This window comes from Rousettus aegyptiacus, unplaced genomic scaffold, assembly GCF_014176215.1.
Source record: "Rousettus aegyptiacus isolate mRouAeg1 unplaced genomic scaffold, mRouAeg1.p scaffold_m13_p_10, whole genome shotgun sequence".
Classification (NCBI taxonomy): Eukaryota; Metazoa; Chordata; class Mammalia; order Chiroptera; family Pteropodidae; genus Rousettus; species Rousettus aegyptiacus.
The window spans coordinates 78,445,151-78,471,418 of NW_023416285.1; the positions used below are offsets into that span (position 1 = coordinate 78,445,151).

General features: G+C 32.2%; 1 protein-coding gene across 1 annotated transcript in view; it reads right to left on the bottom strand.

The window, feature by feature from the left end:
• Positions 1-11,214: 11,214 nt before the first annotated feature.
• Positions 11,215-26,268, bottom strand: part of CCDC7 (coiled-coil domain containing 7) — a 98,546-nt gene continuing 83,492 nt past the window's right edge. The window contains 3 exon segments of the mRNA XM_036228055.1: positions 11,215-11,310; positions 15,478-15,696; positions 18,628-18,693. Of these exon segments, the coding sequence (XP_036083948.1) occupies positions 11,269-11,310; positions 15,478-15,696; positions 18,628-18,693 (327 nt within the window). The 3' untranslated portion in view covers positions 11,215-11,268.

A 26,268-nucleotide genomic window follows, 5' to 3' on the forward strand; every position in this document is an offset into this window, starting at 1 on the left:
TCTGAGAGTAAAAGTGGAAGGTAGTTGATAGTTCAAAAGTCTTAAGTTATGACAGACTTTTTAATTGTATTATAAAACAGATTCCAATAATAAAGAGTATGTTTTAAGTCTTTAAGGTTCTTTTTTGTCATCATTCCTTTTAAAAACACAATAGTATAATTATAAGCATGTATTTTAACTGCTTTGATAGAATCATGTTGACAGCATTCTACATGACAGTCTTTGACACCACTGAAGTGGTTTAAAGAATAAATCTCCTGCTTGCTAAAGTATTTGTTAATTCTGAAGATCTGAGCATTGCATCTTTTACTCACCAAGCAAATAGATATATAACAGCAGAATCTGTTATGTATATTATCATAAATACCTCATAATCCCTCTTAATTCTTTGTCACCCAGGCAAAATGAAAGACTGCCATTGGATTACTGCCCAACTTGTCCTATTTTTGGCTTGCATTTATTTGTTTGTTGTTCCAACACTTCTTTTTCAGGAGCTTTCCTTATTAACTCTACCCATTTTCTAAATATCAACACAATCCCCAACCCATTCCCCTCCCCGCTTAGGAAAAAAAAAAACTCTTGCAAGTAATGATGTATATTTTGAACTTTTAATTATCAATGAAAATATAGAGAAGAGATTTGACATTCTTCTCTGTAATAATATAACATGTGGAATGCATTCCTATATATAAGAAAAACAGAAAGATCTAGGATTCAAAGTGCAATATAGTACAATATAAAATGGATTTTAAAATCATAGAAAATTTTCAATATAGAGAATATAAACATAAAAGTAAAAACATATCAAATATTTTGATAGTATTAAAAATTATAATGATCATAGGTCAAATGCTTCATAGTTTTAGGCTACTCAACTATAAATAAACTCAAAAAATTTGAAAAGGTTTAGTAGAAATGTAAGATGATAAAGAGTCTGTAAATATAAAATGTTAGAATACTTGGAATTATTTCTCCTAGAGAAAATAAGCCTGGTGGACTATTTAAAAATAGTGTGTAGATATATAAATAAATTATTCTTACACTGAAAATGTTGACAAGCTACAGATAACAGCTCTTGTTATTACTGAAATAACTGGAAACAAGACTTAAACTATAAGTAAATTATATGAGACAAAAGGAAAATTATTCTAACACTAGAAAAAAATAAATAATTGGTTAATGAGAATGATAAACATGTTTTTTTCCTGAATGGCATCACTGAATATCTCCCTTTCCCCCATTTGATAGCTTTGCAGAAACTCAAAATCTTTCACTGATACCTGTAATATTGAAATGCAAACTCCTTCCAGATGTTCTGTTTCCAATATATCTATTTCCCCCTGATCAGAGAGCTTCATAGTTCCAGAAAAATCTGTTTTTCTCTCTTGCAACAGAAGGGAGGGAAACTATTGGGCTGATACAAAATTTAGAATAATCTTAATATTGTTACACAAATGGGACAAACTGAGGCTAAATCTTGAGCTAGAGCCCTAACTTCTTCAGTTCTCCAAAGGGTAAGACCTCAAACATTCCTAAACTTACTATGTACTGAATCTTATTTGGTGCTCAAAAAGGAGTTAACATATCAGTGCTGAGACTTCTATCCTTAGAAAGGCCTGCTTACAAGCTTGGCGCTTGGCTGGCATCTGGTAACTTGCCAAGGCTCCCACTAATCCCAGAAGTGATAAAAGTGGCTCACTGTTCCCAAACTGTACAAACAATGTGATTTATGATAAACACTTGCTTTCCTTTTGGGAGTAGGGATTTTAGTACATGGTAGGCAGGGTGTCTATATGACCAGCCACCAGTAAAAACCCTGAGCTTCACTGATAGACAATGTGTCACATGCGTTTTCACAATTCATTGCTGGAATAATTAAGCATGTCCTATGTGATTCCACTGAAAGAAGACTCAGAGGCTTTGACCTGGTTTCTTCCAAACAGTGTCCCATATACCTTTTCCCTTTACTGATTTTGCTTTGTATCCATTTGCTAAAATATAATAATGACCATATGCTGAATCCTGTGAGTCTTCCTAGCAAATCATGGTACCTAGGAATGGTCTTGGGGACCTTCAGTACCATTGGCGCTGGAAGTGGGATTCAATAGAATGGCCTCCGACACACTATGAAGAAAGCATAGTTTTGGGAAAAGGAATTAGGAAAGACTGAGATGGGATATGATTTACTTTGGGTGGCTATGGAGTCATCTACGATATAAAACAGTAGTTGAGCTGCTGTGTGTTGTGAGAGGTAAAAGTTACCTCTTAAATCTGAAAATGATACATTCAACTCCAGAATTCGTTGCTGGATGCCCTGGCTACTTTTATGGTGCTGGGTAAAGTGAGGAAAACAAGATGCAGCTTGGCCAATGTCTTTAGTTTTTGTTCTCACCACCAAATCGGAGGAGAAAAGGGCCTAAAAATTCCCAAAGGTGGCTTTGGATGGATCAAAGGTAATAAAAACTGATTTGTAGTTACTCTCTCTTCCTGGTGGAAGAAAAGTTTAAATCAGCTCCTATGGCTAAAGCTTTAAATAAACCAGAGGGGAAAACGTGAAGGTTGGGGGTAAGGAGCAGAGGAATCCAGCCTTTTATTCAGCCTAGCTCTGCTACTACCATGGCATCACTCCTCCCTTGCATTCCAGGGGGGATTCCCTTGCAGCTGAAATGTTAAGCCTGTAAATGATAAATTTGCTGCTAGTATAAACTTGTAATGAGGAAAAGGGGGTAAATTTTTAAAAGGCTTTGTATTTTGTAGCAACCACATCTGGATATATGGTAAAAATTGATGTGAAAGTTATGTGTTTTAATTTTATAAATGCTAGCAGTATCCTGATCGGGAAAATCTGCAAAGAAAAAGTGTTATGGAACACAACTTCTTGGCATTTTGCTGTCAAGAATGGCATGGAATTTAAATTCTTTGAATATTTAAAATAGGACCACATTCCATAATTATGATTTTGCCAACTGGAGCCTCTGGAAAAAGAAAGGCAAAAGAACAAGAGAGCCAATCCCTAAATGAAGATACACTTTTAGAGTTTTAAGAAGCAGTTTTTAGTTGCGAATAAGGCCTTGTAAAATCAAATGTTTGACTTCCAGAGGATGATGATTTTCTGGCCTGATGTACACATTTATGAGGGAGTCAATTTGGGCTTTTAGACTGACAAAACAAAAGGACTTGAGAAAGACTTGATTGTCACTTGGACACATAACAGAGCTATGTGTCTCTATAGGATCTCAGCTTTGCTACTGATCTATAAATACACACACACACACACACACACATAAACACAAAAACATATATGTGTGTGTATATATATATTTACATATATATATATAAATTAAAGAAAAAAGCTAATTCACAGATCTTAATTGTCTGTATCTGACTCTCAGCTGAAACCTGATACCTGATACTGTCTGCTATGAGCTGTTTCAGCCTCAGCATGGGTTGTTATAAAGAACGGAAAGCAGACATAGGCTCAGTTAGACTCTGAGACAGTTCCAGTTTCTGGGCACCTTTCTTTGAAGTGCTAAACTCTAAAAACATCCTGGAGGTAGGCTAGACCAATTGGGTCATATACAAATGTCCACAGAAAAGAACTTGTTCTTTAATGGAACCATCTTAAATCCAGCTGCTGATCTACTCTGTATACAGAAACTGATTGCATTCCTAATTTGTTATCCCTACTAAAAGTTGCAAATTGGGGAAGGGTACATCTCAGAGAATGTGGTCCACTCTGCCCATTATCAGCAGATCAGACTGCCAACACTCTCTCTAGATGTCTCACTGATGTAGATTGATCATTGTGTTTGACTTACTAGATTAATTGCAGTTTGCAACAGTTGACTGATAGCCTTATTCTACTTCCCTCCCCTTTCTCCTGGCACATACAGCTTAGTAAGGCAGTTTGACTATTAAATATAGCTGTTCCCAGAAAGGAATCGATTTTTTTTCTAGATTGTTCACTGGATAAATGATCAGCACAAAAGGCATAGAAATAAAGCCATTTTGAAATTAATGACAATTCATGATTTGTTCTAATCTATTTTTGAACATGACATATCTTTCTGGTTAAGTTGTAAAAAAATGCTTTTATGAAAAAATGTTTTTCTCCTTCTTTCATACAACAGCACTTCCAATCGAAAGGTCTGAATGAAAATAGAATATGATTTAGAAAAAATATACAGTTTTGATTACTGAATGGGAACACTGATTTTGCAACACCTGACCAAAAAAAACCAAAAACAAAAACAAACCAAAAACTCCAGTACTTTGGGAGGCACTGGGGAGAGGAAGAGCACTAATAAAACTACTTGTGCTGCCTTTCCAAGCTGCTGAAAGCACTTTGAATTCAAACTGACTGCTGAGCCTGAGCTAACAGAGCGTAGCCCAGATCCTACGTTTTCCACACATAATAGCTTCAGATGTCATCTACACTTGCCAGGTAGATTAACTGGTGTCACTCACAAGAAAAGCTGTTTGGAACTGACTGCTTTCAAACTGTCCTTCTAAAACAAATAATTAAATCAATTAGACTGGACTGGAAACCCTAAGGTAAGCGTCCTGATGGAAGGAGACTACATGAGGGCCCTGACAATCTGTACTGCCTGATCATTGTATATCCTCTTAGGGTGCTCTAAGAATTGTGAAAGCTTTGTTTTGAAGGATATCGCATGTGTTCTCTGGGATTATATTTCTTGTGTATGTACCCTGATTGTCATCATATTGTTTCTGCACCAAAAGGCTCTCAGGTCATCTTCAACTTATTAGTCAGTATGTGCAGTACCTGAATTGATGCCTTGGGCAAGGAAAAATATATATATCAATACAAAAAATTAAGGAAGAAGACACTTGGCTTTCTAAGATATGGTTAATGGGATTTCTTTTAATTAGCTAAGTTCGAGACTCCTAAAGGGTATAACTAAGATCAATACTATAGGTTGGTCTGACCTGGAGCATAGGATCCCAGTGATAATAATTTTACTGTAAAAAATGCCTTGGCCAAGGGCAAAAGGGGTATACTGCACAGGAAAGAGTAAGTACAGCAGGACAGCTGTTATCCTTAGAAAGACCTGATTACAAGGTTCAGTCTTGGCTGGCATATGGGAACTTGGATTTTGAAAGGTTTTCTGCAATTCCAAGAACTAATGAATGGCTCACTGTGCCCAAACTGTTAGACAAATAATATGGTTTATGCAGAACACCTTTTTTCCTTATGGGAGTCTGGAATTTTGGTACATGGTATGCAGAGGGTACTATATGACTGGCCATAATAAAAACTCTGGACTTAAAGAAAGTCTCTAAAGAGCTTTACATTTCACATGTGTTGCCACAATTCATTGCTGGAAGAATTAAGAGCATCCTGTATGACTCCATTGGAAGAAGATTCTTGAAAGCTTGCACTTTCCTCTGTACTTTTCCCCATGCATCTTTACCATTTGCTGATTTTGCTTTGTATCTTTTTGCTATAACAAATCTTCACCACGATGATGACTATATACTGAGTCTGTGAGTTCTCCTCGTGATAGGAGTGGTTTTAGAGATTCTTGATATACAGAGCTACTAGTTTTGTACTTTATATTACAGCCGCATTTGCTGCTTCTTTCTTAGATTACATAACTGATATAGAAATTCCTAATTATTAAACCCAGAACAGGAACACAGCCATCCTGGTTGGATAACCACCTTTTTGGCCAAATACATGAATGTGTCTTAACTACCACAATAATTCAATAATATTCAGGGAGGGTAAATATAAATTACTTCCCAGAAAAAAAAAATGATGCAAGCAGGGATGCTATGCAATACTAATATGTCTAGCTAAAAAACAAACAAACATAGGGCACCATAGTGGACTACTGAAACTTAAACAAGGAAAAAAAACAACAGCATCCCTCTCCCCCAGTCTCTGTCACTATACCAGCTACTGAATAAATTGTTGCCATACTCTTCAGATGCATGAAATTACAGATACCTGTAAGCAAACTTTTGCTAACTGGAGCTTTTGGCAACAATACTTCAAGTTATTACTCAGCTCCTGGATCTTTTAACTCAATGACTTCCTTCTACTGCTGTACAATACATGCCTTTTGGGCAGTGACTACTAATCTATTATTGAGCCCTAATGGGACAGATTCTCACTTTTCAACCCAACATTCCTATCTCATAATGGGTCTTCTCTAAACCAAAATCTCTTAAGGTGATACAACTTCAGTGAAATTCTATTGTAAAGGGGAGGTACCATATCCAATCAAAAGGCCAGTCCTACTCCTTAAGACCTTAGCCGAATTCATGAAACATGGCTGCACACTCGCTGGGCACAGAGCTACTCCCCTGTTGTTTCAAGCAAACCATTGACTTAGTAAGACTCTTACCTACAAAATTTGCCACCTGACAAGCAAGTATTATTCCTTGATGGAACAGCCTCTCTCAATGATCATAAAATCTAATGGAGTGTTACATTTACCCACCAAGATGTCTGAAAATTGTTATGATCCCATGGAATTGAACATCTTTGAAAATTGGGTGAATTTTAGGTATTGTTCATGGTCACAGAGTAAACTCTCCTTAGACTGAAGTATAATTTTACAAACACTCATGAGCCATCACTTATGGCCTAGTTACATGGTCAGGCCACTGGGTCACCCAGGAACTATTAAATACACACACTTTTCTAAGATACTCCTGCCTAAGGATATAGGTACAACCTAGTAACAAATTCTATCCTTATTTTGTATATGTATATGCCCACAAGAAAAAAAAAAAGATACATCTAAAGGAAAATATCTGGAATGAAAAAGCCAGTCAAGAATGCATGATCATCATCTCTACTATAGCCTTGAGTCCTTGTTCAAATCCATCTTCTATGAAGAAATAAGATGTCTAATAAGGAATTCATTGTAAAGACACATAAACCACTCTTGCTCATCAAGCCTGGTCTAATTGCCATCTAAGCCAGACTCTTTAAAAACAACTTCCACAGTGCTTATTGGTCCAGCTTTCCCTGACTGTTTACCAGTTATAGGCTACCGTACCCCCATGGCCATTCTGCATTGGTTGAACTCGAAAAGCACTTTGGAATTAGGGGGTGGAGAAAAAGATTATTTCAAGTGCAATAATATATCCCCCTTCCTTTTTTCACCCCCTGCTTTGACCTCAGTACATGGGAGACAGAATATATTGCTCATTTAAAAGACGGGCATTGTTTTTACATCAGATGGTTCTGCAGACATCCTCTTCTGATCCTGAAGGTGACTTATGATGGCAAAATGGCAAATTTTAGATCTCTGCTGAACTTATCACTCCAGGAAAATGACAATCTGCCTCACCTCCAAAGAGGAATAACAGATCTCAATTTATCAGGTAGGAACATGTCTGACCTTGGAATTGATTGGAGGGTGAATATCAAAAAAGATGACAAATAAATTTATCTTTCTCATCGCAGATATTGAATGAACCTTCCACAACAGTCTTCTTTGCTGTCCAGGAAGTAGAGCCCACCATGTGAATTTAATAGGATATTGTTTCTATACCTTTACCTAACCCAGCTATGGACCTTACTGACATCCTTCACTCAGGCAATACTATGGAAGTTGTTATGATCTGGACGAAGTGTTAGCCAGAGCTAAGAAAGAGATTTATATAAAAGAGACTCCAAGACCAAGAGTGGACAGAGGAAAGACAAACCTTTGTTTTGAAAGGCCATGGTGGTCCTATCCCTTCCCCCTTTTGGTGGTTTGGAAAAGCCAGTTCACCAAGACTATTTGATAGAAAAACAGGTCTCACTGATACCAGATATATTACTATACAAATTGCCTACTCCTCCAAGTGCTCCCTTTTTCTAACAAGGCCATTGCCCCAACCAGGAATCAATCACTGTTACATAGTTGACTAGGTGTCCTCTATTTCTTCCCGAGTTCCCTAATTATGTAAACTGTTGTATGAGGAGGAAGTCCCTCTCAGGGGTACTTTCTCCTGGTGAATCCAGCTATACTCAGCCCATGCATAACTTTCTACGAAATAATGATAGGTTAGGGGATATTTTACACTCTACTATTTCTTAGTTTGTAAGATTTCCTCTATAAAATCTACCTTACAATTTATAGAGGAAATGCCTACAATTTAGGTCACTATTCCTTACACAACAGTTAACTAAGGAAATTATGAATTCTCCTCCAGAGCTTTTAATAATAAGGTAAATTTACATTTGTAGAAGTTTATTCTGGTAAAAACTAGAAAGAGACAAAATATTTTAATAGTTTTTTATTTCATAATTATATAATCCCTTTTCATAATAGATAATACCCTTGACCACCCAATCTAAATTATCCTTTCCTGTGACTCCTTATCTGAAAGAGAGTTTTATTGTCTTCATTTATTACTCTCTAAAATTGTCATGTTCATTTGTTTTTACTTGTTTATTGCTTATCTTTCCCACTATAATATAAATACCACAAGAGAAGAGACCTTATTTATTTTACTTATCAGTAAAACCCAATGCCTAGAAGAATACATGGCATATGAAGGTGACAAAATATATTTTGAATTAATTATCCTAGTGAATAAATGAATGAATTTAATAGCTAATCATCTAATCCATGGAGAAAAAGTAAACACATATTAATACACTTTCTCTTTTGTACAGATATTTTTGCTTTAAAACAAACTTAACATTGGAAGAAAAAGTCCTTTAAAGGAGAATTTAGAAAGAAGTAGGATGGATGTGTAACTCTTAAAACTAAAACACCAAGAACCAAGAAATACTTTACATTTTCATTTCTAAAAGGTGTGAGTTTCAATGCTGTAAGTCATTAAAAGCTAACAACACAATTGTGCTTGACTAAATATTTGCAACTAACTCATTCCCTAAGCCAAAATAAATTTCCAAATGTTGTAAAGCGTGAAAAAAAATGTACTTTATTGTAAGCAATACCATGTGTCTGCTCGGGTGGGATCTCCTTACTTCGTTCCCATCCACTCTCTGAAGGTTTGGGAGACTTTTCCAAAGTATTTCAGAAATTCTATTAGGATCTAAGAAGTAACCCAAAATGAAGTTTGATGAATAATATTGTGCCATGTGCTTAATAGTTTGAATTTTTTATTATATTTAGCAATAGTCAACCTAAAGCTGTTAGGGCAATTATATTAAACCTAACAAGTCAAATTGAAACAACCTCTTTCATGTCATATCCATTATGCTTCTCAGTCTACATTCCAAAAAAAATAATTACTGGCCTTTCCCTGGCACACTGTGTAGATTCTAAACATCTTTCTCTTTGCTTCAACTGCTTAGTTCACCTGCAACAACTTTTCTTCATATTCCCCTATTAAAATTCAAGCCAGCTGGGTTTTTTTTTTAATTAAATGATACATTATTCTCAATCCAGCCAAAAAATTTTCCTTCTTTTGAGGCAGTTTCTTGGTAACTTTGTATAGAAGGTATCTTCTGCATTATACTATGTTTATTTTTGCACATCTCATCTACCTTACTAGAAGGTTACTGTGCTGAGGGCAAGAACCATATGGTTGTCATCTTTAAATGCCCCCTAACGTCTAGCATAGTTCCTTGCATAGAATGAACACTCCGTTCTTATTTTCCTATTTAAACTAAATTGAGTTGAAATGGATTTAAATAATCTTCCTCCTAAAGTTAGGAAACATTATACCAATTAACATTTCTAGAAAATAAAGCCATTTTAGAGGAATTATTTGATATCCATTTTACAATTGTTTTTCAGCTTTTGATGTCCTATATGCCCTATCATCGCAGTCTGCTGTTCCCCATCCAACAATTCTTCCATTCTTCCACTTCCTATTATCACTCTTAACTGTAACTTATTAATCAAGTAGAATGGGGATTTGCAGGAGCAGTAATTCACAGTAAAATTATCATAACCACCATTCAAGATTTTTCCAAAAGCTCATGGAAAGTAACTGAGATTACCTTACTATCTTTATAGAGACTGAAGATTCTCTTTAAAATATTTTTGTTTAAGCCAATGTTTCTACTTTCTGAGATTCACCAAATATATAAAAAGTCTATTAATTCAGTAGCAGCAACTAAGTAATCAATATTAAGACAATTTATATGAAGAGTTATCACATCCTGTTCTTCAGGGTGATAAAGTAATGGCTTTCTTGCATTTTCTAAAACTGCACTTCCCTATGTTTCATAGAAAAATTGTAGTAATCTGCCATGTTCTATCATACTCTTAACATGGATATGATTATAATGCTTTATTTGTTTCTATTTTTACATGATCATAAGCTGGATAAGTCCCATTAACATTGAAGACAATTATTAATATTTTCCTTATACCTTTTTAAATATTCATAATACTGACAACACATATCTATAATGTAAAGGAATAAATGACAAGAAATCTACCCACGATAAGTTTGTAAAACAACAAATAAATAAGCCAATGTCTAATTATCTCTTGCAATACTAAAAAGGAATACTTTAAAAAATATAAATAATAACAACAGATATTTAAAATGGACCTTTTCAAAACTTCTGATCATTAATTATTACATTTATTATCTAATTCTTGCTAATTTATCTGGTTCTGTAATCTAGAAATATTAAAGACAGTAATGAAGCCAAGATATACATACTTCTCGGTAATTCTTTCCTCTTTTTCAATGTGGCAGTTAAAGTCAAAATTTTATGTATAAAGGGGTGTATAATTAAGAAATAAGTGCCTGATGTACATTGAATTTGAATTCTCATTAATTCAAGTCAATGACAGAAAGAAACAACTGACAGTGGATAACAGCCTAACTCTTATTGACAGAATTTGTTCTTCCACAAATATATCTGAATTAGGTTTTCTATTTCTTGACTGGTTTGAGTATAGGTGGTGAATCAATCATATGTTAATCAAGCAGACTCACTCACTAGTGAAAACTATAAATTTAATTGGATGAATCAGTTAATTTAATTATTTGTGTGCACGTGTATATATATATATATATGTTTATGATGAACTAACATGATTCAGCGTGGTTTTGTATACTAGCCCTAGTCCTTAATTTAAAATTTTTATTTAGAATTTTCTATTTTGACAGCATCTAAAACCATCACTCTTTAACACCTGAATTTTCAAATACTTTCTATTAGAATTGGTTTCAAAGATAAGAGTGAAATATTATAAGCAGAGATATGAATCAGGGAGCTTTATGATACTGAGTTTAGAATGACTCTTTTTACCATTTAGTTATGTAAACTGGTAAAGATAAGAAAAAGAATAAATTTAAAAATATATTTTACCTGTTTTCAGTTGGGCTTTCATTGTGGACAATTGAGACCTGTGATAAAGATAATACTAAATTTAAATATACCAAATAGGCACATAACTTGTTTATGTCAAAACATTTTTTTAAAATATCATTCAAAGAAGTTTTTAAAAATATGTCAATTCTGTAAGATTAAGGAATCAAAAATGTTATAGTAGAAGAAATGTTACCAATATTTATTTCCAAATGAGAGCAAAGTTTTATACTCTAATAAATAAAAATTATTAAGATGCCGTAAGTACATATATACAATGGAATATTACTCAGCCATAAGAAAAGATGAAATACTGCCATTTGTGACAATTTAGGTGGATCTTGAGATAATCATGCTAAGTCAAATAAGTCAGACAGAAAAAGTTGAGAACTATATGATTTCACTTACATGTGGGATATAAAATGAAAACAACCATATGATCATTTAATACATGCAGAAAAAGCATTTGACAAAATCTAGAATTGATTTATGATAAAAAAAAAAAACCTCTCGGCAAAGTGGGACAAGAGAGAACAACACATCGACATAGCAAAGGCCACATGACAAACCTACAACATACCTAATGGTGAAAAACTAAAAGCATTTTCTTTAAGATCAGAAACAAGACAAGGATGTCCATTTTCACCATTTTTATTCAATATAATATTGAAATCCCTAGCCACAGAAACTAGACAAAAAAATAAAAGCATCCGAATTGGAAATGAAGTAAAACTGTCATTATTTGCAGATGACATGATACTGTAAAGAGAGAACCCTAAAGACTCCACCAAAAAAAAATTAGAACTGATAAATTAATTCAGTTAAGTAGCAGGATACAAAATTAATATTCAAAAATTGGATGTTTTTATACACCAATGATGAACTATAAGAAAGAGAAATTAATAAAATAATCCCATTCATAACTGCATCAAAAAATAAAATACCTAAGAACAAATTTAACCAAGGAGGTCAAACACCTATACTCAGAAAACAGTAAGACTGAAGAAGGAAACTGAAGAAGATACCATGCTTACGGATAGGAAGAATTAACATCATTAAAATATCCATACTGCCCAAAGCAATCTACAGATTCAATATCAAAATACCAATGGCATTTTTCACAGAACTAGAAACAAATGATCCTAAAATTTATATGGAACTATAAAGAACTCTGAATAGCCTAAGCAATCTTGAGAAAGAAGAACAAAACTGGAGGTATCATGCTATTTAACATAAAACTATACTACAAGGCCGTAGTAATCAAAATCGTATGCTACTGGCATGAATACAAACATATAGACTAATGTAACACTATAGAGAACCCAGAAATAAATGCACTCTTATATGGTAAATTTATTTCTGACAGAGGAGGTAAGAATATACAATGTTGTAAAGATAGTCTCTTCAATAAATGGTTTTGGGAAAACTGAACAGATACATACAAAAAAATGAATCTGGATCACTTTCTGACAACATATACAAGAACAAAGTCAGAATGGATTAAAGATTTAAATATAAGTCCCAAAACCATTAAACTCCTAGAAGAAAACATAGACGACAGTAAATCCTTTGACATTACTCTTAGTAATATTTTTTTGGCTATATCTCCCTAGTCAACGGAAACAAAAGAAAAAATAAACATTTGGGACCACATCAAATTAAACAGTTTTTGCAGAGCAAAGAAACCACCAACAAAACAAAAGGTAATCTACTGAATAGAAGATATTCACCAACGATACATCCAATAAGGAGCTAATATCCAAAATATATAAGAAAGCCATGCAACTTAACACCAAAAAAGCAAACAATTCAATTTAAAAATGGGCATAGGACCTGAGCAATATTTCTCCAGAGAGGACATACAGATGGACAATAGACATATGAAAAGATACTCAACATGACTAATCATCAGGGAAATGCAAATCAAAACTACAATGAAATATCACCTCATGTCTATTAGAATGACTATCATAATAGACAACTAGATAAAGAGAAAGTGGTACATATATACAACAGAATATTACTTGGCCATAAAAAAGAAGGAAATCTTGTCATTTGCAGTAACATGGAGGGACCTAGAGGGTATTATACTAAGTGAAGTAAGTGAACCAGAGAAAAAGAAACACCATACGATTTCACTTCTTTCTGGAATATAAAAAACAAAATAAATGAACAAACAAAATAGAAACAAACTTATACAGAGAGAACAAATTGATAGATGCCAGGTGGAAGAACTATTAGGGGGCTGGTTGAAATAGTGAAGGGATTAAGAAATGCAAATAGGCAATTACGAAATGGTCATGAAGATGTAAAGTACAGCATAGGGAATACAGTCAATAATATTGTAATAACTGTATGGTGTCAGGTGATCACTTCATAAGTTAAATGTCTAATCACTATGTTGTACACCTGAAACTAATATAATATTGTATGCCAACTGTAACTGAAAAATAAAAAATTATTAAACATGAACAAATAAAGTTATTTTGTCCAATATAAGTATAGTTATTCCAGCTACCTTTGGGTTTCCATTTGCATGAAATATCTTTTTTCATCCTTTCACTTTCAGGTATGTGTATCCTTACATCTAAGGTGAGTCTCTTGAAGGCAATAGATAGATGGGTATACAGATGTGTCTTGCTTTTTTATCTATTCAAGCACTCTATGTCTTTCTATTGGAGAATTTAGTCCATTTACATCTAAAGCAATTATTGACAGGTATTTACTTATTGACATTTGTTAATTGTTTTCTGGCTGTTTTGTAGTTCCTCTCTGTTCCTTTCTACTTCTCTTGCTTACGTTCCTGATGATTTTGTAACTTTCTGTAATATTAGGTTTAGATTCTTTTCATTTTCTTCTGTGTAACTATTATAGTTTTGTGGTTTTTTTGCTTTATGGTTACCATGAAGCTCATGTATATCAGCATATATGTATATTTGTATATGTATATGTATATGTATATAAATATGGAGAAAGGGGAACCCTTTTGCACTGTTGGTGGGGATGTAAATTGGTACAGCTACTATGGAAAACAATATGAAAGTTCCTCAGAAAGCTAAAAACAGAACTACTACAAGATCCAGCAATTCCACTTTTGGGCATTTATCCAAAGAAAACAAAAACACTGCATCAAAAAGATACATGCACTACCATATTCATTGCACCATTATTTACAATAGCTTAGGTATGGAAACAAACTAAGTGTACATCAATGGATGAATAAAGAACCTGTGAGATAGATATAGAATAAATAAAGAACCTGGGGATGGATGGATGGATGGATGGATGGATGGATGGATGGATGGATGGATGGATAGATAGATAGATAGATAGATAGATAGATAGATAGATAGATAGATAGATAGATAGATAGATATAGATAGATAAATAGATACAAATACACACACACATGAGAGAGATCTATCTACACACACATACACGCACAAAGGGATATTATTCATTCATAAAAAAATGAAATGAAGATAAACACTATATGATCTCACTTATATGTTGTAACTCAAAAAAAAGCTCAGAGATATAGAAAACAGATTGGTGATTTCTAGAGGTGGGAGTTAGAGTCAGGCAAAATAGGTGAAAGGAATCAAAAGTTACAAACTTTCAGTTATAAAGTATATTTACAGTCCAGGGAATAATATAACTATCATCATGATAGTTAATAATATTGTATTGCATATTCGAAAGTTTCTAAGATTTAAAATCTTAAAAGTTCTCACCATAAGAAAAAAATTCTATAACTTGGTATGGTAAAATACATAACTAGACTTATTGTGTTAATAATTTTGTAAAATATACAAATGTTAAACCATTATGTTGTACACCTGAAAGTAACATAATGTATGTCAATTATATCTAGATATAAATAAACAAATAAACAAACAAATAAATATAAATAAAAAAATATTATTTTATATCTGAGAAGTTTGTCATGGCACAGCTATCCTGAAAATAAAATGTCAACATTTATATGTCTTAAAAAAAAATCACTAACAAAATCCATGCACATTTAATTTACAGATTAATATTCAAGATAAAATGAATTAATATGCCCAGAAATTAAAAGGTAAAAATAGAAGCAAAAAAAAAAGGCATAGAGAATTTTTTAAAGTAATAGATACAAAGTAAACGATAATATAAAAGATTAAGCTCTTATAGCTCACATTCCTATATTTTGGTTTTTTCCTTACCTGCGGATGTTCTTGGATTTTAGAATTTCTCTTTTGTCCACTTGAATCTGCAACTTGTTCCTTTGTTGTCTCTGTCTCCGATATATATTTCAAATCTTCACCTTTAACTTCTGTTTTATGAATATTCTTTTCCATTGTTGTCTTGTTCTTTTCATCACTTCTAAGCAATGCTCCTTGACTTAGGAAATACTTAAGTTGTTGCTTAGCTGTTTCAGCTTCCTGTTTTTTAAAAAAGAACCATTTATCAAGCATTATTCCTGTGATATTTTCCTGCCAATATTATAATGTTTAGGTATCTGCATATATTCATGACCATATTACTTCTCAATGTTATTTTTACTGAACTGAAAAAACTTAAGTTAAACCACTAATATAATCCATAGTTTAATAAATCTTCAAAATTAAAAACTATGAATAAACATCTTCAACTGTGAGGGCTGTTTTTATAGCTGGGACGTTCCTGCCATTGTTTTTTTAAAGGCCATAACTATTATATAGGCACAATAATAGTTAATAAAAGGTATACATTATATACAAAATGCTGGATTGTAAACAGGATAATTGACATCTATAATAACAAATAATAAAAGAAAATGTGGAAAATAATTGATTTCTTCTAGAATAAAATTTTTAAGATTTTTTTTAATGTTTTTTTAAAATTTATTTAGGAGACATTGGTTAGTAAATTATATAGGTTTCAAGTGTACCATTCAATAATGTACCATTCAATATACATTATGTGTATATTGTATTTTAAGATATATATAATATTTATATGAAAGAATATTTAGTCAACAAAATTAAGTTCACAAATAACCTCATCACAAACAGAAAACTGTTAACATTTTGATATTTATCTTTTTAAAATATTTCTAAATATAACTAATACATTTATATGTATTTTTACTTTTTATCTATATTGGATCATACTATACATACCATATAATATGACCTTTCATTAAATAATGTCATAGATGTGTTTTCATCACAATAAACATTAAAATCAGAATAGCTAACAGAAGTACATTAAATAATATATCTTTATTTAGTAAATTTCTTATCAGTGGACATATTGGTAATTTAAAATTTTTGTTATTAAAAATTTTATATTATACATACTTGCACAAAATCTCTGTACATTTTTTCTTCTTTACAGTATTTTTTTAGAAGTGGAACTGTTTAATACTTAGAAAATCTTGATCTAGCCAAAACTAGATAATTGTTACCAAGTGTTTCTGCTAATATCTTTATAGTTCATTTATTACTTTTGTATTTTAAATCAATCTGCAACTTATTTTGGTGTGTCATATGAACTAAGAGACCTAATTATTTTTTCATAGTAGTTTACTTTTTGTGACTATTTAACCTTTCTACAAAAAAATTTAATAACTAAAACTATTAAATAATAAATTATTATAGTCATTTGAATCTGTTTCTGGTCTTTTCATTCAGTACTAAATCCAGAACCACATTGTTTTAGTTATTGTAGTTTTACAATATATATTGATTTAAATGAGCAAATCTTTGTTATTTTGTATACTTGCCAATTTATTATCTCAATATATCCTATAATAATTCTCAAAAATAAACTCAAAAATAATTCCATTTATATTTATAAATAAATTACATTAAATTTGTATATCAATTTGGAGAAAGTAGAAAATTGAAATATTTATAATATTAAAACTAAAAATATAAATTGTTTCTTCACTATTCATCGATATCCTTCAGTATAGTTTTCTTCATCTATAACCCTATTTATTGTTAAATATACTATCTTAATATTATTAATAAAATTTTTCTACTATATTTTCTAAATGATTGCTTTTGTCTTGTATCATTCTACATTGTTTGTTTTTATTTTCAATTACAGTTCATATACAAAATTAGTTTTTGGTATAAAACATAGTGATTAAATTATTGCTTCTAATAAAGAAGAAAACCTGTTGCTTCTTATATCAGCTGTCCCAGCCACCTTTTTGATCTATATCATTAATAAATTTGTGTATTGTCTTGCATTTTTCAGAAGGAAAACTATATAATATATAAATAATATTACTTTTATCGACGCACTTATAAAAATGGAGCTTTTTTCTCTTCTTATTATATCATTTAGCAACAATTTGAAAAAGAGCAATAAGAGCCAAAATCCCAGTTTAACTAAGTTTAATCAGAATGCCTACAGTACGTTACTTTTATGTATAATATTGTCTCAGTTTGAAAGAGATTTCTTTTGTTTGAATAGCAAGTTTACTTTATTCTAGCTTATTACTTAGATAAAAAATGAATGTTAAATTTTACTAATATATTCCCAGTGCATAAAATAAATGTTTTAAACCTGGCAAAAGAATATAGACCTATTAGTAAACAAGGTCAAAATTATTCATTTTAAAAGTTCTTTATAAATTGGTACAGCCAAAACGGAAAACAATATGGAGGTTTTTCAAAAAACTAAGAATTGATCTATCATATGATCCAGTAATCTCCCTATTATGCATTTACCCTAAATACTTGAAAACCCATATTCGAAAAGATATTGGCACACCGATGTTCATAGCAGTATTATTTCCAGTGGCCAGGACGTGGAACCAACCGAAGTGTCCTATGATAGATGATTGAATAAGGAAGCTGTGGTACATATATACAATAGAATATTACTCAGCCATAAGAAGAGATGAAATATTGCCATTTGTGACAACATGGATGATCATTGAGATAATCATGCTAAGTGAAATAAGCCAGACAGAAAAAGTTGAAAATCACATGATATCACTTATATGTGGGATATAAACCTAAAAGCAATGAATGAACAGGACAAATAAACAGAGACTCATGGGCACAGACAATAGACTAGTGGTTACCAGAGGGGAGAGGGGAGGAGGGAAAGAGGAAGGGAATAAGGGAAAAGGAAGATAAGGTAAAGGGGGTCAAATATGTGGTGACAGAAAGAAATCTGACTATAAGAGATGAATACACAATGTAAACATACGTATGCCTTACTGCTAAAGTGTACAGCTGAAACTTATTGAATTCTGTTCACCAATGTCACCATAAAAAATAAATTAAAAATAAATAAAATAAAAATAATAAATTCTTTATAGATATTTCCTTCACTTGTTAACAATTTTAAGAGAATATGATATCATTTACCTGTAAAGCTTTTTTCAGTTGTTCCTGAAGGACTTTGTTCTCAGTTTCCAGAGCCCATGCTACTTCCTAGGATATAAGGAGGGGAAAGTATTCATTTTTGGTACTTTCATTTTTATTAATTTACTGTTATAATTATTACCTTTCTAAAATCCATATATAATCGTGATGACTATTTGAGCATACACATTTATTGCACACTTCCCAGGCATGATGGTGGGTAACTACTGTAGCTATAGCTTCTTATTATATTGATTTTGCATAGGAAAACTAACTTGGAATCTACCAAATTGTAACTACAGTAAATTAAAATTTTAATTTTTCCTTTTCTCTAGGCTTGAAATATTTAAAATACAAACATTTCAAAGTTTATAAAAAGCAAATTTACTCTTAACACAAAATAAATATAGTTCTGACTTTGTGAGAATGAGTGGATTCTATTACACATGAAATATCTCAAATATTCTGTATCTGATACAAGGCAGTTTTAGAAACCATACCTAAAGTTCCTAGTTCTGTTTCTGGTATAGCAGAACAATTTCTACTGGACAACCCTGCCACACATAACAACCACAAACTATGAACAAAATTATCAACCTGGAAAGTAACTAAGAGTAGATAGATTCTTGAAGAGAAGATGACACTGGAAGAAGGAAAGAGTCCTATAGAAACTATATTCTTTTTTTTTTTTTTTTGGCTTCTAGTCTTGAGGCCAAGCCTTATCTGAGCTGGGCATGGGCTGATATAAAGCCTGAATTTTTAGATCTTAAAAACCAGACAGCAGAGTTCAGGACAATCACAGCCACTGGAAGAGTTAGGGGGAAATCACAAAAAGAAAAGAGACTGATACAGGAAGCCCCAAATTGTTTGTATAAACTCTGCCCAAATCTCCCTCTGACCCCTGAAGCACACAGGCAAAATGAAGATTCTAAGTAGTCTGGCGAAAGATTTTTTTTTAAGTACAATTTGAGTTTCTGTCTAAATAAAGAATCTTTATTTTGCATCCAATCCTGTTAATTATATATTAAAGCAAGACAAATGAACAAAAGTAATATTGATCATCAGAAGAATATAGCAAAATCCAGACTTTCAACATGACATTCCCAAAATCCAAGATAAAATTTAGAATCACTTGACATTTGAAGAAATAGGAAAATTAGACTTACTCTTAAGATAAAAGAAAACCTACAGAGTGATTCTAACATAGTCTAGATTTTAAAATTAGCATACAAGAATTTTAAAGCAACTACTATAATATCCAAAGTAAAGGAAAATATTCTCACAATGAATGTAACTGTGGAACTATCAGCATAGAAATAGAAACTATAAAAAAAAATAGACAAATGGAAATTGTAGTGCAGAAAAATACAGCATCTGAATTTTAAAATTTAATGGCTGAAAAAAGGAGCAGATTGGACATGACAATGTAAATTGTCAGACCATGTGAAGATACATCAATAGAAAATATCTAAGACAAAACAATGATTGGGAAAAATGAAGAGACTGAAAAACATTTGGAATAATATCAAATATCTAATATAAGGAAAATACAGCAAGGAAATGGTAAAAAAAGTGCTTGAAAAATTAGTTGAAAATTTCCAAAACTTGGTGAAAGTTACATACTCAAGATGCTCAGCAAACCCTATGTTGATGTATATAAAGAAAATCATACACACAAAATTTAGAATAAAACTGTTGAAAACCAAGTAAAAAGAGAACATCTTGAGAGTAAACTATGATGACATTACACATAGGGAAATGATCATTTGAATGACTACTTCTCATCAGAAAAAAATAAAGTTCAAATGAAAATGGAAAACATCTTAAAATATAGAGCAAATATTCCACTTCTGAAACAGAGTTATTTGAAGAAACAAAGGAAAGCTTTAAATCTACATTTTTATTTTCATTGAAATTGTAGAGGATGTGGTATCTATAAAAACAGAAACAGGTGATACTGGGGACAAATATAAACCTTCTAGCCAATGCTCAAGAGATTGCCATACATGATTTACGAGGTGTTGAGGAACTCATAAACAGTCAGAGAAATATAATAAACCATCTGATGGGACTGAGTAACTTCCCACAGGAAGACCAAATTGAACAATCTAAAGAGGTATCCCTACTAAAGCAGAACTAAAGATACAGATGTAAAATAATTAGGAAGCAAACTAGAACTCTGATGGAGATCTCTGATGGATGAAATTAAAGCCATGATTTGGAATTTCCTAAGATGTTTTTAAAAAGACGATGTTTTTTTAACATAAAAGTTCAAGAAAAGAAACAGAGAAAGTCTACTTCTGGGAATAGATTTAGAAATATTGTAAAGTAAATGGAAGAAATATCTCACAGCAGCACAGAAGAAAAACACACACTTCTATCTTCTACTAAAAAGACAGAAGACTTAAAGAATAAATCTAGGAATCATAATATTTAAATATTAGTTCCAGAGGGAGAAAAGAAAGAAGATAGATAAATAATAATGAAATAAATAGGAAAACAATACTTCCCTAAGTAAAAATAGATAGATAGATAGATAGATAGATAGATAGATAGATAGATAGATAGGAACTATCTGGTAAAATTTCTAAACTTCAATGAGAAGTGAGAGCAAGAGGACAGGGTCCCAGAGGACATCAAACTACTATCCCCACATCTCCCCAAACTTTCGTTGAGGGAAAAATAATATACTATGTTGTTTAAGCAATTAAATTATATGGAGTTTATTTATATAGCAGCCTAACCTATTCTCTAATTAGTAAAGATATAGAGAACTAAAATAATAAAACAAATTTAGACATAATTGAATTTTATAGAAAGAGAAAGAGAGTGGGGGAAGAGAAAAAAGAAAGAGAACATATGTAATAGGGGTGACATCAGAAGCATGCCAGATCTTTCTTCTTGAAATAACTATAAGATGAACATCTAAAACTCAACAAATTACACCCAAAATATACACAAGCATGTCTAAGCAGGTGATCTGTGCATAAGATCATCCAGAGGTCAGAACCGTGGAAGTTGGGCAGTAGATTGGGAGGAACAAAGAAGCTTCCTCTTCAGCTTGAGCTCCTTGCAGGAGGAGAAGGAGAGGAAAAGTTGCAGCCTGTTCCCTGAACAGCACTGCCTGAGGGATCTGTGAGCTCCGCAAGCAGCAGAACACAAGGATCAGGGCAGAAAGTGAGTGAGAACTAAGAGCAGAAGGGTAACACCTCGTTCTTAGTAGCCACAGTTGTGAAGTGCTAGGCTGAATCATGGAAATAGTAACCCCACCCACAAAATAAGAGGGTACCCTCCCCTGCATATCCTCCAAGTCTGAACACCTCAGAGCCCAAGAGGAATTTGAGCAAATGCTACCAAAATTGTCATTAATACAGACAGGGACTGAGATCGAGGGTAGCGACTATAATTGAATATTTATAAGAAAAAAAAGGCATTATTAAGTCTCAAAGCCAGAGACTTAAGAGTATCTAAGTACCTAAGAGTATTGGATGACACCTACTGGAAATAAAAAAAAAAAACACTTTCTTAGCAACAGGCTAAAGAAAGAACACTATATAATAAATATTCTTTCTGGGGAGCGGAGGGACAGGAAGCAGGAATCTCTATTATTAATTCCCAGGCAGAGAAATAGTTCATTAAATGGCATGAACAACCAAGGTGACAGGCATTCAGAAAGAAAGAGAAAAATCTCCAGAAAATAAGCTTAAAGATATAGAAATATGTGACTTAAATGACAGAGAATTCAGGATGGTACTTCTGAAAAAAACTCAGTGAGATCCAAAATAATATCAACAATTCCAAGAGTTGAGAAAAAAAAAAACTAGATCAGCAGAATGAGTTTTTTAGCATGGAGATGGAAACCCTCAAAAATAATGAAACAGGACTTCTGGAGATAAAGAACACACTAAAAGAGATGAAACATGAAATAGCAAGCTTAGAAAATAGAGTTGACCAAAGAAATGAAAGGATCAGTGATATCAAAGACTGAAATTTAGAAATAATTCAGAAGAAAGAAGAGAGAGACTGAAGAATGAAAAAGAAAATGAAAGATGTACACAAGAATTAGCATATACCATCAGGAAAGGAAACATAAGAATAATAGATATTCCAGAAGGAGAGGAACAAAAGGAAAGACCAGAGAACATTTTCACCCAAATAGTTCATGAGAATTTCCCAAATCTAAAGAATGAGCGTGACCTTAGAATTCAAGAAGTCAACAGAACACCTAATTACCTCAACCCAAAGAAGCCTTCTCCAAGAACATTGTATTAAAATTATCAAAAATTAATGACAAAAAATTCTCAGTGCAGCCAGGGAAAAGGGTAACCTATAAAGGAAAACCCATTACGTTATAGTCAGACTTCTCAGCACAAACCTTACAAGCCAGAAAGGACTGGAATCAAATATTCAAAGTATTAAATGAAAGGAACTACCAGCCATGAATAATGTATCCAGCAAAGCTCTTCTTTAGAAAGGAAGGAGAATTAAAGACCTTTCCAGACAGACGAAAATTGAGGGTAATCTCCACTACGAGGCCTACATTACAGAAAATACTGAAAGAAGTCAGCCCACCTAAAACAAAATGACAAAAAAAAATCATAACTATGAATAAGGCAACTAGCAGTCAGATAGAAGCAGAATAGTGCAACCCTTATTAACAACATGGTATTATAAGTTTAAACAATAAGAAGAGAATTGCTATTGCAGGATTGAAATGAATGTTCAGCATAAATAGAGACAAATTGAGACAACAATGACAGAAAAGGGAAGGAATCAAAGATCCAAACTTGGGATGGAGATAAGGCACACGCAGAAGAAAATGAATACATATATATATATATTACTATATATTACTATATATATAATACTATATATAATACTATATATATACTATATATACTATTATATATATTATATATAACTATTCTATATATAATATATATATAACTATTCTCTACATATCTGTAATTGGTAACCACATGTTTAAGATTCAGAACTGATACATATAATGTAAAACCAGAAGGACCAGAAAGAAAATCCACAAAACGCAACCAAAATGAAAAAAAAAGAAAAAAACAGAAACACAAGGCCAAGGAAGCAACAGAAACATAGAGCTACCAGAAAGCAAAAGATAAAGTGGCTATAAGAAAGCCTTATGTTTCAATAATCACCCTGAATGTAAATGGACTGAACTCACCAATAGAAAAGCACAGAGTTGCAGATTGAATCAAAAAGTAAAACCCAACCATACGCTGCCTCCAAGAGACTCATCTCAGTTCCAAAGACAAATGTAGATTCAGAACGAAAGGGTGAAAAATGATATTTCAAGCAAAAGGCATTCAGAAAAAAGCAGGAATAATGGAACTAATGTTAAATAACATAGACTTCAAAATAAACAAGGTAAAGAAAGATACTGAGGGACATTTCATAATGATAATGGGAATCATACACCAAGAAGACGTAACACTTATTAATATCTATGCTCTCAATCAGGGAGCCCTAAAATATGTAAAGCAAATACTAACAGAACTAAAGGGAGAAACAGACCAAAATACTATCATAGTAGGGGACCTAAATGTCCCACTGTCGGATATGGACAGATCACCTAAACAGAAAATCAATAAGAAAATAATGTCCTTAAATGACACATTAGACCAATTGGATATAATTGGACATTTACAGAGCCTTCCATCCCAAAACAGCTGCTTATACATTCTTCTTTTGTGCACATGGAACATTCTCAAGAATCGACCACATACTGGGACACAGAGATAGCCTCAGCAAATATAAGAGGGTTGAAATCATACCAACCATATTTTCTGATCATAATGCATTGAAGCTGGAGATCAACTGTGAAAAGAAAGCAGAAAGAACCACAAATACATGGAGATTAAACAACATGCTACTGAAGAATGACTGAGTCAGAGAAAAAATTAAAAGAGAAATTAAGAGATACATAGAAACAAATGATAATGATAGTGCAACATATCAAAACTTCTTGAACACGACAAAGGTGATAATAAAAGGAAAATGCATATCTTTACAGGACTGATTCAAAAAACAAACAAACAAACAAGAATAAGCCCAAATAAAAAACCTAATGCATCATCTTAAAAACTAGAAAAGGAAGAACAAATGAAGCCTAAAGTCAGTAGAAAGAAAGAAATAATCAAAATCAGAGCAGAATTAAATGAAATTGAAAACAAAACAAAACAAAAACAATAGAAAAAATAAATGCAGCAAGGAGCTGGTTCTTTGAGAAGTTTAATAAAATAGAATTTATTTTCTTTGAGCCTGGGCAGGCCCCTAACCAGTAAGATATGGTGGAAATTATGTTCTAAGGCTTTGAGACCAGGTCCTAAAAGGCCTTGCAGCTTCTGGTTTTATCTACTGAATTCAGCTATCACGTAAGGATACTTGGGCCTGACCACCGAATGATGAGCAACCACATGAAAGAGAAAGACTCAGTCTTTAGTCATTCTACCCAGCACGAGACATTTTAAGAAGACCACCTGAATATTCCATGGCTGAATAAAGCCACATGAGTGACACCAGCTGATACAACAAAAAGCAGAAGAATCACCCTGCTGGGCCTAGCCAACTCCCAAATCAATAAGAAATAATTATTGATGCATTAAACTTCTTAAGGTTGGTGTAGGTTGTTTGAGTGTAATAGAAAATGAAAACATCTACTTGTCCACAAACAAAAACAAAAACACTGAAAATTTCTAAAATGTAGTTTTTTAATGTCATATTTTCTCATGTTAATTCTATTAAAAGGTTAAACCAACAATGAAAAGGTAAACTAAAAACATTTTTTGAAATAAATAAAAACTCAGTGATACCTATAAAATACAAATAACGGTGTATTTAGTGTAAAATATATACCTTAAAATGTTTGTTATTAAACAAAAGTAAAAATAAATAAGTTACATATACGATTAATGCAGATTTGAAAAGAAACTAAAAATAAAGAAAAAGAGATAGAAACAATAAAAAGAAAACAAACAATAACAGCAATAAGAAATGAAACCAAAACCAGTTAGTTGAAAAAAATCTATACATAATCCCCTGGCAAACCTGACTAAAAAGAAAAGAAACAAACAAGAAAAAAACAAACAAATAAATGCTTTTGTAAATAAAAAAGAAATGGGAAAAGGGTAGAAGCAAAAATACAAAAAATGAAAAAAAAGAACCCTAAGGTAACATAATGTAAAATTCCAAGCAGTAAACTGAAAAAGTCATTAGAAATGAATAAAATTTAGACTACCAAAATAGATGCACCAATAATCTCAAAAAGAATTGGAAAAGTAGTCAAAGAGTTACTGTTTTTTTTAAAACAACTCTTAAGATGATTTTATAGGTAAGTTCTATGTGATCTTCAAATTATTTCTCCCTTTTAAAAAAGGCCTTTTTAAATTCTGATTAGAAGTGTATTATATTATTATATAAATATGAAAGAATTAATATTTTTATAAAATTAAATTTTACCATTTTGCAATGGTAAACTTTAGATTACAAGAAATACAATTTACAAGTCTAAAAAATTCATGTATCTTATAATTAATTAATTTGATTCTCACTGAGTTAAAGTATTATAAACTCTATAATTGTTCTCCCTGACTGCAAAATCCAATCTCTACC